Below are 15107 nucleotides of genomic sequence, written 5' to 3'. Positions count from 1 at the left end.
TGATCTCAAGTCAAAAGTCAAGAACCCCAGGAAACATAGACCATTGAAAAGTGTGATCCACATGAATATAGGTGAACACATAACGTCATCTTCAAAAAAAATACAAAAACAAAAACAAAAAAACAGAGGAAAGTTTCTAGAATGGTAAGGGATTAACTTCCAATTTTTTTATAACGTTAAGTAAGTTTGTACGTGTATAAATATACTCTTCATGCCAGCAGCAAAATGAGAAAATAAACTGAATACATTATCACTAGCAATTCTATGGGGCAAATTACTGCTGATGTTGAGGAAAAGTGAAAGCCCTTTGCAGTGTGTGCGAGAACCCCAGACACCATCTACTACTGGGCCTATATTTCCACCCTCTCCAGGACTAGAGAGTTTTTTTACTTCTTTCATATTTTTTTCTCTATTTGTTTTTTTTCTCTCTGTTTAATCCCAGAAAGGAGTATAACATGCCTTTACTTCTCCTGTTCTCTGTAGAAAACAACATATGCATAACAGGTGTGGTGATTTAAATAAGAATGGACCCCATTGAGTAATATTGTGATACATGATCACCACGAGTGGCATTGTTTGAGCAGGATTAGAAGGTGTGGCCTTGTTATAAGAAGTATGTCACTTGGTGTAGGCTTTGAGGTTTCAGAAGCCCAAGCCAGGAACAGCTGCTCTCACTTCCTGCTGCCTGGGTATCTAGAGGTGGTGCTCTCAGATACTCTCCAGGACCATGGCTGTCTGTGTTGACATGCTCCTGCCATGATGATAACTGACTAAATCTCTAACGCTATAAGCAAGCCCTAAGTAAGTGCTTCATTTTATAGTTGCCATGGCAACTCATGTGTGTCTCTTTACATCAATAAAACACCAGCTAAGGCAACAAGTCACCCTCTGCTTCTTACTCGCCAAAGAAAATTAAAAGAACATTCTTGGTACTTACATCAAAGACAGCACACAAATGAAGACAGCAAGATTTAAACTTTTACATGACTATGCGGTAGTGTTTCTCTTAATAAGGGATGAGTCATGGCTTCATTGTATCTATTTTGACTTAAGAAAAGATTAGTTTTATCCTTAACCTTTTCCCAGCAACAGATGAACTGTTCAAGCTAAAACATCAATTAATATTCTGCGAGTTATGAACTGAATGCTAACATTTCCATTTTTATCTGCCACTGTTTTTAAGAATAACACTTGTGAAATACTGTAAGAAAATTACATTTTATAATCCAATGGAATCAATGATAGAGAAGGGAAGAATGTTAATATCAAAACTTTGAGCTTTTAAAACTTTCAGGCCAGACGATGTAATTTAAAATAAGTATACAGACAGTACTAATATAGTTTCTTTTCTTTATTTATTTATTTATTTATTTATTTATTTATTTGGTTTTTCGAGACAGGGTTTCTCTGTGGCTTTGGAGCCTCTCCTGGAACTAGCTCTGTAGACCAGGCTGGTCTCGAACTCACAAAGATCCGCCTGCCTCTGCCTCCCGAGTGCTGGGATTAAAGGCGTGCGCCACCACCGCCCGGCACAGTTTCTTTTATTTATGTTTTAAGAATTTTGAATGTTTTTTTCTGGTCTCATGTCATTATAATTTATGTTCTCCTCTGTTCTAACTCAGCCCCTGTTCTTATTATTGATAAATAGTCTTGTTGGTTGTATTTAACTAGTTCTTGGAGGAATCAATGGTGGCTCTAAGTTCTCTCAGAATATGAACTGGAAAGCTTCTTTAGCATCATCAGCAGACGATGTTTGATTTTTGTTTGAGATGAAAGTTGAAGTATTGTTTACTAAATAGCAGCACACACACACACACACACACACACACACACACACGAGGATCATTTTCATAAAATGATTCAATTCTTTAAAAGGTTAAAGAAGAAAAGCAGATCCCAGAAAGAACTTAGCCCTTAGCGAGTGTAGCACAGGCCAGGAGGGAAAAGGAGCAGTCACCTCTGGTGGAGATTATGAACTCTGAGAAGAGTACTCAGCCTTAGCATCTGCTTATTACACAGCAAACAGAGACTCGAAGCATGGTTTACAGAATGGTGAAGGTGACCCAGAAATGGCTGACCGTTCGTCTCCAGGCTTGTTAGTAACAAACTGGTGCTCACTCCACCCAACACAATAAATGCAAAAGATAACCGAACTGGAAATGTGTAGGGATCAATTCAGTGATAGCACCACCTCCTGTTTTCAAACTTTCCATGCTGCAGACTTTCATATAAAGCTAATTTTCCTTCATAACAAAAGGGAAACATCAGACAAACAATTTGATTTCCAGCAGTACGTTGGCAGTCATTGCAGAAGTGACCTGAGAGATGGCCATTAAGACTCATTGCGTTTCTTAATGTCCATTTGCCTCCATCATAAATTGAGAGCCTGACATTATGAGAGTATAGAGTTAATACTATCCAGCGCACATCTGGGTCCATCTTTCTTTAGGATTTCTGCCAATACATAGAAGAGACCTATTTGGAATTTGAGACTATATCCAGAGACTTATTCGAAAAGCTATACTCTTCCTAAATTCATATTGTTTTTTACCAACAGATGTAAATTTGAAGGAAAATACCATATACGTTAAGCCTTTTGGGAATAGCCGGCCTCTCAAGGATGACTCACAATTTTCCTGTGGATAGCAGAGATGCTGAACTGCAACTCTAAGCTCATCTGTGCTCTAGTCTGAATCATTCCCTCTGTGAACTCCGCAAGCGTTTTATGACAAATGTACACATGTGTATGAGGCATGTGACCTTGTTGGCAGTTATCTGCTGTGTCAAGGGCTATTGGCAGATGCCCAAGAATTGATTGACACATATCTTACAGAGCTGGAGTTAATTAATATGTCTACCAATTCCCAAATGTACCACAGGAAACAGAAAATCTGTTTAATACAGCAATCAATGACATATTGCGTGTGGTCAGAAGGCATTCACCAGACAGAAAAGCTAGGTTTTTTGAAGACATTATTTAAGAGTGTATATATAGCTACCAAAAGGCAAAAAAAAAATCTATTTTCACAACTACAAGGCTAAATTTGATGGTATTTTGGAAATTGTTTTATCTTTAGAAATAGCAAGTGATAATTTTCTCCTATAAAGGTCAAAGCTCTTAAATGATGAATGGGGTCTTGCATTTTTCCAAAAGCAGAGTTGTAACTTCTGTGGCATTCTGTCATAAAGATGTTCAGTCCATATGCAGCTTTCTAATGGTGAAGTTTCTAAGAGCTTGGGAACTAAGAATGAGGCAGTAGTTACTTTAAGGGAGGTGCATTGCAGAGCAGAAGTTGAATATGGCAGTGTTGCTGATAGTCTTTCCGAATGCTAAAAGGGAAGACGCTTTTTGTAGTCTAAAAACACTGTATAAAATCATTATAATAAAATTATGTTTCATTTTTCTAATGTGGAACAGTTATCAGGAAAATAATCATGCAATTTCCAGCCTAAAATTTAAGAGGAAAATCTTTGTAACTGAAGAAAAGGAGGATATGAACTTGAAAGAGAGCAGTGGGGTGGGATGGAACATTTGGGTTTGGGGACAGGAAGGGGAAGGGACAGAAGATGTAATTATATTATTATACCGTAGAACATAAATGTTTTTTAAAAGGATTTCTGAGGATGGGATTTTCAGACTCCACGAGTGTGTGAATCTCAATCCAGCATTTCCAGCGTCTCTCCTGGTGACTCTTTATTCCCCCGCCTCCTCCAGGCTTTCCATTAGTGTCATTCTTTTCTAACAGAATAAAGTGCACATTGTCTCCCTTTCTCGGCTTCATAAACAGCAAAATTGGTTAAAGCCAAGGATAGCATTTTAAGTAATAGTATAGATCAATTTAAAGCAGATTGTCTCCGAAGGCAGCTTAAGCATTAAAAATTAAATTTGATGTAGTCTAGACAAGCCCTCGTGATAATATCTTTTCCAGAATTTCCTAGATTGCCTGTCTAGACTGCTCCAAATTCCCCAGGTAATTGCATAATCATCTTCTTTCTGACCTCCTACTCTGGAATGGTATTTCATAATTTATAGTTCTCATGCAAATCAAAATCACCAAGCTTCTTAAGGTAGACCTGTCTCAGAGCTCTGAGTTTCTCAGGAAAAAAAAAACTTGCACCTCAATATGTCATCTCAAAGAAGCTCACATAGGAAGCCAGGCATATTTATTATTTCAGTGGAGGGGAGCCTGAGCAAATGGCCTGTAGCCCTTCACCCCCCTAGCAGCCCACCCAAAGAGCGGCAAGGCATAGTTGACTTGAAATATAATACATTATTAACAACACAAAGCAGCAATTATAGAAGGGGAAGGGACCATCACCATGAAAAATGACAACAATTCATAGATGTATAAAATTTTAACATAAATAGATACCAAAGTATTGAAAGTCTCAGAATCTGAAGATGCAGGATTTAAGATACGTGCAGAGACATCTAGTAAGGATAGCCTAGTGACATTATTTATAATCTCTGATGTAAGAAGTTAATGAGAGGTAAGCTGGCAATTATAATCAGACTAACAGCAAAGGCTTTTACACTTTCTAGTATTAGACATTCTTTTCCAGCAATGACTAGCTATCAGATCTTGCATATTTCCCTTCCAATTGTCTACATTAGAAACATAGACTCAGTAAAAGAAGCAATTGGTTCAACATGAGGCAGCTAAAGCTGAGGAAAGGGTGGTGAAAACCCAGGAATCTGAAGCCAGAAGAAGGGCATGCTTCAAAACGACAGACACTTTGAGTTTGTGTAGCCCTACATGTGAAGGGAGTAGAAGGTAGTTTGAGGTAACGAGTCAACCTAATACGTGGATGCCTAGGCAAAGACAGTTTTGTTTTGTTTTCCTTATTATGAGCAGAGACTCTGAGATGTTATGTTGCTTTTCCAGAGCTTCCCAGCTAGTGAACTGCAGCATGCACTCTGAAGCCTGTTGTTATACCAGAATCAACACTTTCCTGCTCCTCTGTGGTACGAGAGTCCAGAATTGCGCTACCGTACTCTTGTGCGCAGCTCTTTGGAAGCATTCAGATGCCAGGTACTGAATGTGCAACACAGTGGATCCAGCTTTTAGGGTCCCTTATTGGCATCAGCACTTTACCATCTGCGATGGCAGTGTGGGGACAGTTATTTAATGAGGACCAACTCAAAGCACTGTGTATTATCTACAGTATCGTGTGGGAACTGAGTCTTAATTTCCTCGATGTGAGTCCGGGAACATAAAGGGAACCTTTTTTCCTAAAAACCACGTCACGATGAAAGATCTTGTCGACATCAGAAACCATTACATACATACTTGTGAGGAAGAAGAGGAGGACTACAAGGGTAGGTGGGTGTAGGCATACAGCGTACAGTCTATGGATGTGTTCCAGGGAAAGTATCGTGACTTTCCAGTCTCATCAGAAACGTCACAGCGGAAACTACGACACGGAGCTGGTTTTAGCACTGGAAACCCAGCCCGTGATGTGGCATCTTGTATGGAGGAGATAAAGCATGAATTGGTTCGCTTTCTTGTCTGTGGAATAAAAACAACACGTTCCTCTCCCCTAGGACACCTAAAGGAAATGCAGCAGGAGCCTCGAGTTTAAGACATAAGGGGCTGCATGTGAATTCCATCGTTATCTTTAGGTTTCCAGAAATATTCTGTGAAGAAATTCTTTATTTGTCAACAAATGCTCAAGCATTTCTAAATTTCATTTGGAAGAAAATTCTGCCACAGATCACTTTCTCACCATGCAAATACTGTTGTTCTTGAGAATTTGGTGCCAAGAAAGACAACAGTGTATCTAATTGAGACAACCAAGAAGCCCAACTCAACACACTCCTTTCAATATTAGTAAGGGCCCCTCCTTTTAATGTAGATGTAAATTTATTGAGCTATAATCCTCTCACTAAAGTTTCTTTGTACAACATCTTTAGTAGGACAAAATGTATCTTTTTCTTTTTTATGCCAATGTAATAACCAAAATATAAAAGCAATGTAACAAAGCAAGAGCTCAAATGTGAGATTCCATCCTTGAACTCATGGATAGAAAGTATCCTTTCTAATCCTGAGCAAAAAAAAAAAAAAAAAAAAAAACACACAACATAATAAAACAGTGGGAGACGAAACCTTTGACGGAAGAGGATATGGAGGAGAATGGTAGCAAGGTAGAAGGAAGGATTCTACATTCACGCCTACACGTTTCACACGTACAAAGAGGACGATCTGAAATCCAGAGTGAGAGCAGCTCCTAGTGCATTGTTATTGTTGAGTGTGGGTCTCTTTGTTTTATATTCATAAACTAAAATTAATCGCAGCATCGGAATTTGAAGTAGGTCCCATGAATAGTGAACAAGAAGTGAAATGAACTGAAGAAATTAGCCATGAAGCCATTGAGCAGGAAGGAAGAAGGAATGAAAAGCGTTTTCATAAGTCAGGATTACCTCAGGATGATGTCCAACTTCTATATAGGTGCAAATTGGATGAAAGGCCCCAGTTCCGCAGGCATACAAGTGAGTATGATTATAAGCCTTCAGGACCTTGATGAAATTAGCACATTCTTTCTGTAACACAAAAGGCAAACCAGTTAGTTCTAGCCATCCTCCTGACAGGAATGCAGGATACTGGACAAGCTGTGGCATATTTTATATGCATCTTTTCCCCAGCTTTTTAGGGCTCATTTTTGATTTTATTATTTTGTTCACAGCATTACATGTATTAAGATAAAACATTCTTAAACTTTGAGGAAACATTATATAACATACTGTGTTGGCTAGTTTTATATCAGCTTGTCACAAACTATAGCTCTCTGAGAAGAGGGAACCTCAGTTAAGAAAATAGTTCCCTAAGATTGGTATGTAAGCTAGCCCATAGGAAGTTTTCAAATTATTGATTGATGTGGGAGGTACCAATAGTGGGTGGTATCATCCCTGGACTGGTGGTCCTAAGTTCTGCAAGAAAGCAGGTTGATCAAGCCATGGGGTGCCAGCCTGTAAGTGATACTCTTCTATGGCCTCTGTATCAGCTCCTGCTTCCAGGATCCTGTCCTGTGTGAGCTCCTGTCCTGCCTTCATCAATGACGAACTCTGATGTGAAGTGTAAGTCACTCAGAATTTTTCTTCTCCAAGTTGCTTAAAACATGTTTCATCATAGTAGTGATATCCCTAAGACATATACCCTCCATAACTCTTCCATTAAAACTGTCCCACCTAACGGAATAAAATGTTTGGGGTTACCAATCTCTTACATGACTTTTCCCACCAATAAGATGGCAGCAAACCCTTGTGATAACAAATTACTCAAATGAGGTGCTGGTGAGATTCTCCATGCAAAAGTGACCTTTGAGTTGAAATTTAGAAAATGAGAAAAAAAATGCAAAATAATAGGAATTAAACCACCATTAGTGATCTAATCTGGTTTCTTTCTAGCGAGTATGCATCCATACGCTACATAATAAAAATACATTGGAAGAGTTTTTCCAGGTTGCTCATAGCTTTCTGAGTCATTTTGCAGTTGAATATTTGAAAGCCAGCCCTACAGCTAAAACCAGGAATGCACATAAACTCCCCGAGCAGACTACTGTGTAAATGAGGTTGGTTCACCCAAATGGAGAAGCAGGTTGATTCTATGTTCCTAAGTGTGTTTTTCCCTCAAAGCTTTCAGGTGACCCGTGACTTCTCAGGTGTGAACTCAGAATGCATCTGGACGTATGCAGTCAGCTAGAGTTTATAACTGGGGTGCTAGAACAGTCTGAGTACGTTTCCACATGGCATTTGCATGCCGTACCTGCTGCTGAGGACTGCCATCTTAACACCGTTGGCCCATAAAATCAGGAGCAGGCAACTTCAGCAAAGTAATTGACATCTAAATTCAGGAAAGTGCCTGCTTTTATTCTGATTGTACTAAGGAACAGCCGGATGCTGTCTTTTGAATGATACTTCTCTAAAGGTGAATTAGACTTATAGGAAACAAAATATAAGTTTCAGATATGAGTGCTCATGCTCTCTTAACAGTAAAGTGTAATTTGGGGAGGTAAGAACTACAGCAAAAACACAATTTCCTTGTTTTGTTAAACTGATCCAAAATATATCTCTCTCTTTTTTTCCTTGTTCCAGACAGGGCATGAAATTATGCTCCGAAATCAACTGACTTTGCAAATCATTCTGCTCCAGGGGAGAATTTCCTAGCATACAGCCTATGTACCTCCCCTTCCTTGCTCACTTGGAGCAGGCTGCCTCCAGCTCAAAAGAAAACAAAGCTTGACCCCTCCTTGCTCTGAAGCAGGAGCCTCATTCTGTAACAGGTCCTCCTTCTTCCCCTACAGGACAAACCGTGAAGGCATTTGGGGAAAGGAAACATCTGATAAATTCATTTACAAATGAAGTATTCAAGGATTTGCCCACAGGATATATTTGTACTGCTCAAAAAAAAAAAATCAGTCATTTTCAAAGAAGCCATTTTTAGAATATTTTTTTGCTTTGAAATATGTAGGTGGCCACATATTCTGCTTTTACAGAGACAGTCATCGCTCACTGTGGGCTCAATATTGTCATATTCAAGATGATAAATAATGAGTTCCGGCACCATATGTCAAAATCAAGATATCGGCTGTGCTGTGCATACACGGGTAAGCAAATGGATATTCCAGGAAGTCCTAGTGGCAGACCCAGACGGATGCCTTGCTCATGTCAGAAAAATCCAGGACTTCAGTTGGCCAGTGGGAACTCACATGCCATTTGCATATAAGACTAACTTTTCCATCTCTGTGATTCACATCTAATACCTTCTAACAATTTAAAAGAGACAATGATTCTCTGTGGTATAAAACAAAACATAATTTGTAAACACAAAGGAAGGGTCATGTTACCCTTGCTACTGTTATGAATTTTAATACCACAGCTTTTGTGAGTTCATTATTTCTTAAAGATTAGATAACCTGTTAGCAATTTACCAGCAACTAAGTCTGTCTTTCCAAAGAAACTAGCGGGTTATAATTAGCACAAGAAAAACTCCCCAAGCCCTTGAAAGCCACAAAATTGGACCACATTGAATATCAAATTCTCAATTTGTTCTCTATTAACTGTTAAATAGGGAACCACTATGCTATGACATCCATTCTCCTGCAAAGCTGCTGGAACGAAATCAATCATGGTATTGTAGCTGGGAAATCTGGCAAAGGGGCTGACTGAGTGCGCTGATAACAAGTGAGTCTATCTGAGCTGCAGAAAATGGAGCCCCACCCTGTTGGCCCAAGGCCTAGAATGATTTCCTTAATTTCCCCACTGAACTCTCTCAGTTGGCAGTCAGTCGCAGTTTGCCATGCCCCGGGGCTATCTTAGTATTACTTTCAAAGTACAGGTTGATGTAAAATGAGTTTGGAGCAATTTCGAGGACTTAGAGGGTAAAAAGATGGTTGTAGGAACACAAAAGAATGGAAGGAAATACTTTTGAGATTGGTTCAAAAATAGCCAAAAGAAGAATCCTCAGCAATCATGGAGGAGGGACACAGACAGAAAGAACCGAACCCAGAGGAACCAAACACTTGAAAGACGTGCCAGAAAGGATCTGTTCTTACGAGAACGTCTACATGAAAGCCTATCAATACTGTCATTCATTTGCCGTCCTTTTCTAGTGTGTGGCTGCCAAGGTTGGTGAGTGTTCCAAACAGGATATCCATTTTATTTCGAGGCCGCCTGGACATTCCTCTAAACTAGGAGGAAGCGTGGCAGCGAAAGGAAACACACTTCACACGTTGCTGCTCTGGGGGAGACAGAAGAGGAGTGTTTCTGACCTTTCCTTGAACCATGACGTTTCTCAAAATTCAGAATGTAATGTACTTTTTGGCATTAAACTCCTGCACTGCCTTGCTCCACACTGGAGGATTTACAGCGCAATAAAGACAGTGCGGTCAGCTCAAAATGAATTCATTTTTCAAGCCTTGATCCTTTTGGAACTTAAGTTGATATACACAGATGAATTTGGTACGAAGCTGATGTCCTGAAAGTCAGTCAATCACGGAGCCCTACAGATCAACAGCACCCCAAAATCATTAGTTGAGAAGCAAGAGCAGTTATAATCCAATAATATCCGAGCCCACACCTGAGGGACCCGGATAAATCATCCTCTCATGACATGCTGTTTGAATTTGAGTTTTTGGGGGTTTCTAGCCTTTCTGGATCACATGAATAGAAGAGTTATGCATAAAAATATTATCCCAAAGAAAAAATGTAAAGAAAATATCTCTCCTTGAAAAAGATAAAGGAGCTGAAAGCAGAATGAATCGAAAACAAACATCACAGATACAGATACGGAGCACTGATTAGACAGCGCTGCAGACTTTTCCTGGACCGTTACAAAAATAAAGCCCTCCATCTGTCAAAACAACTGCTCCATGCATGAAAATCAGAACGGAGCTGAGGTGTTTTTAACTAACTTCCGATCATTACGCTTTCTACAAGAGAATATAATTTACCTACAATTCCAAATACCTCCTTCCCTGTTCTTAAATTATGGATGAAATAGTGAAAATTTAATCTAAATAAAGAAACTGCTAAAAAAAATGGGGATGAGAATGTGAACATGAGAAATCTCTATTCAAATATATTCAGTTCGTGATTAAATCAAGCAAACTTGTTCTGGTTCAAATATAAATCAGCCCCAAATGAATGGGTATAGAGTAGCACTGCCTCAGGTCAATGACAGTTCCCTCTAAAGGAAGAAATCAATAGTCCTCATGTCATCAGCCGTTTCTATGGAATTATTTTCCTGTATAGCCCAGCAGCTGGGAAAGCAAAGGAATCTGTCTATCGGGATGGGTGGATACACTCTGCAGGAAAACTCGTTAATAAGCTTAATTCCTGAACTTAATCTGCTGACTCCCTTCTCTCTGGTCCAGTTCTTTGGCAAGCTGGCTGAACACCCTGCGCTGCATGCCAGAGCAGTAATCCGTGAGATTGTTCCTGTCACTCACTCTATCCCTCATTCTATTCAAGTTGTCCCACACTTATCTGGAAGCCAGGCCTGCCTTTCTCCCTTCTTAAATGGTGCCGTTGCAGCTGTGACCTGATCATCCTCAATCATGTCTTCCTAATGCTTCCCATCCACGACCAGGATGTCGGAATTCTCTTCTTCAAAGAGACGTAGCTCATAAAACGGATACACTGTGTGTTTACATTTTCGTATTGCCTATCTAAGGTTGAATTTGTGACCTGAGACATACTTGCCTCTACCATAGCAGAATTCATCACGCAGAGCAGAGATCCAGACTGTCTGACAGGAGGAAGAAGAGCTAGAAGCAGAGAAGCCTTTCTAGGACTGTCTCATGTCTTTGGTACACACCTCCCTTCTTTCATCAACATTGTTGTATATTAAAAGTTAGGTTTTGTTTTGGTTGGAGCCAAAATACTAGAGGATATTATATAGGTATAAATATAAAATGTTCACACTTATCTCTTAGTAAACAAAGAGCCTCTAATAAGTGTTTGAAACACAATACAGGCAGGATGTATCACACTTCTCCTGGTACAGGTAGACAATGCATAGGGAATGTCAATGCCGTTACTCTTTCTCTTTTTAAAGGACTTAAAGTTTATTTCCTTTATAAGAATCTTAAAACATAAAATACTGGAAAGAATTCTTTTAATGAATGGCACTCACCATTCGTTAGAACAATCTGGCTTAGAACTTACTATACAAACCAAAGTGGTCTGAAATCCATAAAGATCCAACTGACCCTAACTTTGCACAACAAGAAAGATTTTTCCAGTCATATGAATGCATTGAAAAGTCAATTAATTGCCATAGAGTTGATGACTATTAAAGTGTAGGTGCAGATGGCTTCAACTATTTGGTTTCAAAAGTATACCTAGAAATCCTCATTCGCAAAAGCTGGAATGTGTCCATATTCCAAATAGGTCCTTGAAGAACTAGTTAAAGGAGGCCCATAGCATGACTCTAATCCAATCTACTTCATTTTATGCAAAGAGGAAATTTCGCCACACAGGGAACCATCAGGGCAAGAGAGAGTCAAGAGGAATGAGCCTGCAAAGAGGCAGTATGAGAAATGCTTAGGACCGGGCCAAGGGGAGGGCTTCAAAGCCATCCCTTCCTTGCTTCACTCTTTCACATGACTGGGACAAAATAAGTGTTAGTTGTTTCCGGCTACCGTGTGGGTTTGTGTTACGGTTTCCAAGGGAACAAACACAAACACAAAAGAGATTGTAGGCGTGTTGGTTATGTGAAGATATAAGGGGCTCGGTCAAAAGACATTTATAGTTACTAGGTTTAAAATCTTTAGCTAAATTAATACAAATATAGTGGAACAGTTCTGCTGTTGGTTAGTTAAATTAAGGTTTTTACTTCATATAAATTAGATGTTAAAGATATATTACACAACTCTCATTTTCCTGCTTTTTAAACAAGTTTTCTCCAAATAATTTAGAAAAACAAAATATTTGCACACATGTATGTTCATGTGTATTAATGCATATATACATATATACATGCTAACTTGTAGAAATAATTTCTTTTTACAATTATACTTAAGAAATTTACAATTTGTTGACATTTATTCATGTTCAATGACAATTTTGCTTTCTTTAAAAGTATGAAATATCATTTCATTAAAGTTCAGATAAACTTAATGTCAAACCAAATGAAGTTATAAATATAAAATAGAAACAATATTGGGATAGTTATTTTTATCCATCAGTGAGTGAGCCATGGGCTGGAATTATCCACACCGTCTTCTGTTTTCTCTGCGACTGTGTGACTAAACTTGGAATTAATGATACATCCCAACAAAGTAAATGAATGTATTCGTTCATTTGTTATTCATTTCTCTTTTTGGACTGTTTGTTTGTTTGTCTTTTCTATACATAGCACCGGCTATCCTGAAACTCACTACCTGGACCATACTGGCTTTAGACTCATAGAGATCCCCAGCCTTAGCTTTCCACATGTTGGGGTTAAAAGCCTGCACCACCAAAACCTATGGTTATCCTTTCTCAGAATACGCATGTCAATATTGTTTTGACTGTTTCCAGACTACTTAACTCTCACCCTGTTTTGCAGCCTATACCATCCCAGACCTTATGGCAACAACCCAAGCATCAGTTGTTCATGTTTGCTGAAGACATACTTTAGAGACTTGAAACTCACACTTGGAGCCAAACAGAAGCAGCTTTCGTAAAACTGCTTTTGAATAGGAATGTGTACCCATCCATCTTCTGCTACAAATATGACTAAATTTTATTGGTTGGAGTTGTCATGGAATTCTAACACTCCCACAGGAGACGATTCTCAAGTACACCAACTCTTAAGATAGTGGGAGCCTCTGGTCACCAGTTAGATAAGCAGAAAACACAGAACAGAACAAAATAAGACAGACAAACAAACAATAGTAACAACACAAAGCAGACACTGGTTTTTAACAGCCACAAAGAAGTTGTGCTAGATCCACTCAGGGAGCTGGATTACATTTCCTAGGCTTTTCTGTGGTTCGCGCAAGGTTGCTCATCCTGGAAGTGTGTCTTCTATATGGAGGCATGCTTCCATCTACAGCCAAACCTTTCAAGGCTCTACACTGCTGACCTCTTGTGAGTTGTTCTCCTAAGTGTATTGGAAACTCATTCCCTTTGCCGGGCCTCAAATTTTACTTTAAGGCCTGAGATCCTGTCTTCATCCTTGTCTAGCTGCATGTTCTATAAGACCTGAGATATTAGCTTCATCCTTGTTTAGTGTCATTTTTTCTCTTACAAGACCTAAGAACTTGGCTTCATCCTTGTCCAGTTCCATGTTTCACTTCTACGAGACCTGAGAACTTGGCTTCTTCATCCTCATTTAGTTTCATTTGTTTTTCTTTTACAAGACCTGAGATCCTGCCTTCATAAAAAAAAACCCTCTTCTTAAGCTTCTCCTTCCAGCAATTGACTAAAAAGGATTTGATATAGTGAAAAGTAGTCCTTGATCCTCCTTGACACTTGTTTTGTCTACTTGACTTTAGCTTTCTTCTCTAACACCGATTCCAGCATCCTCCAGCTCCTTCAGGTGCTGTTTATGAGTCAGAAACAGTAGCTACCCATCCGTAGATTCTTTACCACATCCTACCATTGTATCAAGTTTGGAATCTTTAGTAAATTCCTTCCTATATACCAGTTATTTGTCTGTTCTCTGAAGAAATTCTAGGTGTTGGTTATCTTATTACCACAGAATAACTCATTTCAAAATGCCTGCCTAAAAGCTGATAATAGAGTTGACCTATTTACTTCCCACACACATAATCATTAATTGATAATAATTTATGTATATGATGGTTCTTAAGTGTATACTGATGTATAGAATAAAAATTATAATAATTTTGAAATTATCACAACATGTTGCTAGAAGACAATTATTTTAGCACCTCATAATGACATATATAAATATGAACATATATAAATATAATTTATATTTAATATCTTGCAGTATATGGTAAAATAAAATATACTTAATATATTCAGCTCTTACTTGACTATTACTGAGAAGTTTCCTCAGTATTGACCTCTTAACATACTAAAGATAAAATTAATATCCTGTGGTACTAATAGCTATATTTTTAAAATAGAATAATGTTTGCATCACATTTTTCCCCAACCTCTCATTAAAAGTAGTATGTCAACACTAACATTAAATGAGGCAAACAGAACTTTAGGAAACTTTTATGACATTTTGCAGATGTGACGGTGATTAATTTTATTTTAATTTTTGAATCAAATTAGATTTAAAAGGAGTCTAAAGTTGACTCTAGCCTATTTATCTTAAGACATAGCTTATTATCTTTAAAGTCAAGGTTAAATCTACAATGTGATGGTCAATGTATCCATGGATGGAATTTGAAATTCATTTGTATATATTATAAGGCATGTGAGAAACAGAATATCAATTGTAAGATCATCTTCATTGTTAACAAAAACTATAATCAATATGGCTGCAAAATATATATGGTTCCTGAGCCATAGATAATGCCCTTATTAATCATAGAACACAATAGTAATAATATCAACATCTTTTGTACAATTCTATTGTGGCCCTGAGCAGAGGGCCAGGTAATATCTGCCTAGAGTGGATGGTCTTATAGAAGACAAGTTAAAT

The 15107-nt window shown here is 38.4% G+C and overlaps 1 protein-coding gene across 1 annotated transcript in view; it reads right to left on the bottom strand.

The window, feature by feature from the left end:
* Nucleotides 1-15107, bottom strand: part of LOC121434769 (semaphorin-3A) — a 307219-nt gene that overhangs the window by 122989 nt on the left and 169123 nt on the right. Inside the window, exon 6 of the mRNA XM_041633730.1 lies at nt 6422-6541. Coding sequence (XP_041489664.1) covers nt 6422-6541 — 120 coding nt within the window. The remainder of the gene's footprint in view (nt 1-6421; nt 6542-15107) is intronic.

Source organism: Microtus oregoni, unplaced genomic scaffold (genome assembly GCF_018167655.1).
Source record: "Microtus oregoni isolate MIOR12 unplaced genomic scaffold, Mior012 000044F_ref0000062, whole genome shotgun sequence".
In the NCBI taxonomy this organism is placed as follows: domain Eukaryota; kingdom Metazoa; phylum Chordata; class Mammalia; order Rodentia; family Cricetidae; genus Microtus; species Microtus oregoni.
Note: the sequence above shows the minus strand (reverse complement) of the source record. Positions and strands in the feature narration are given on the sequence as shown.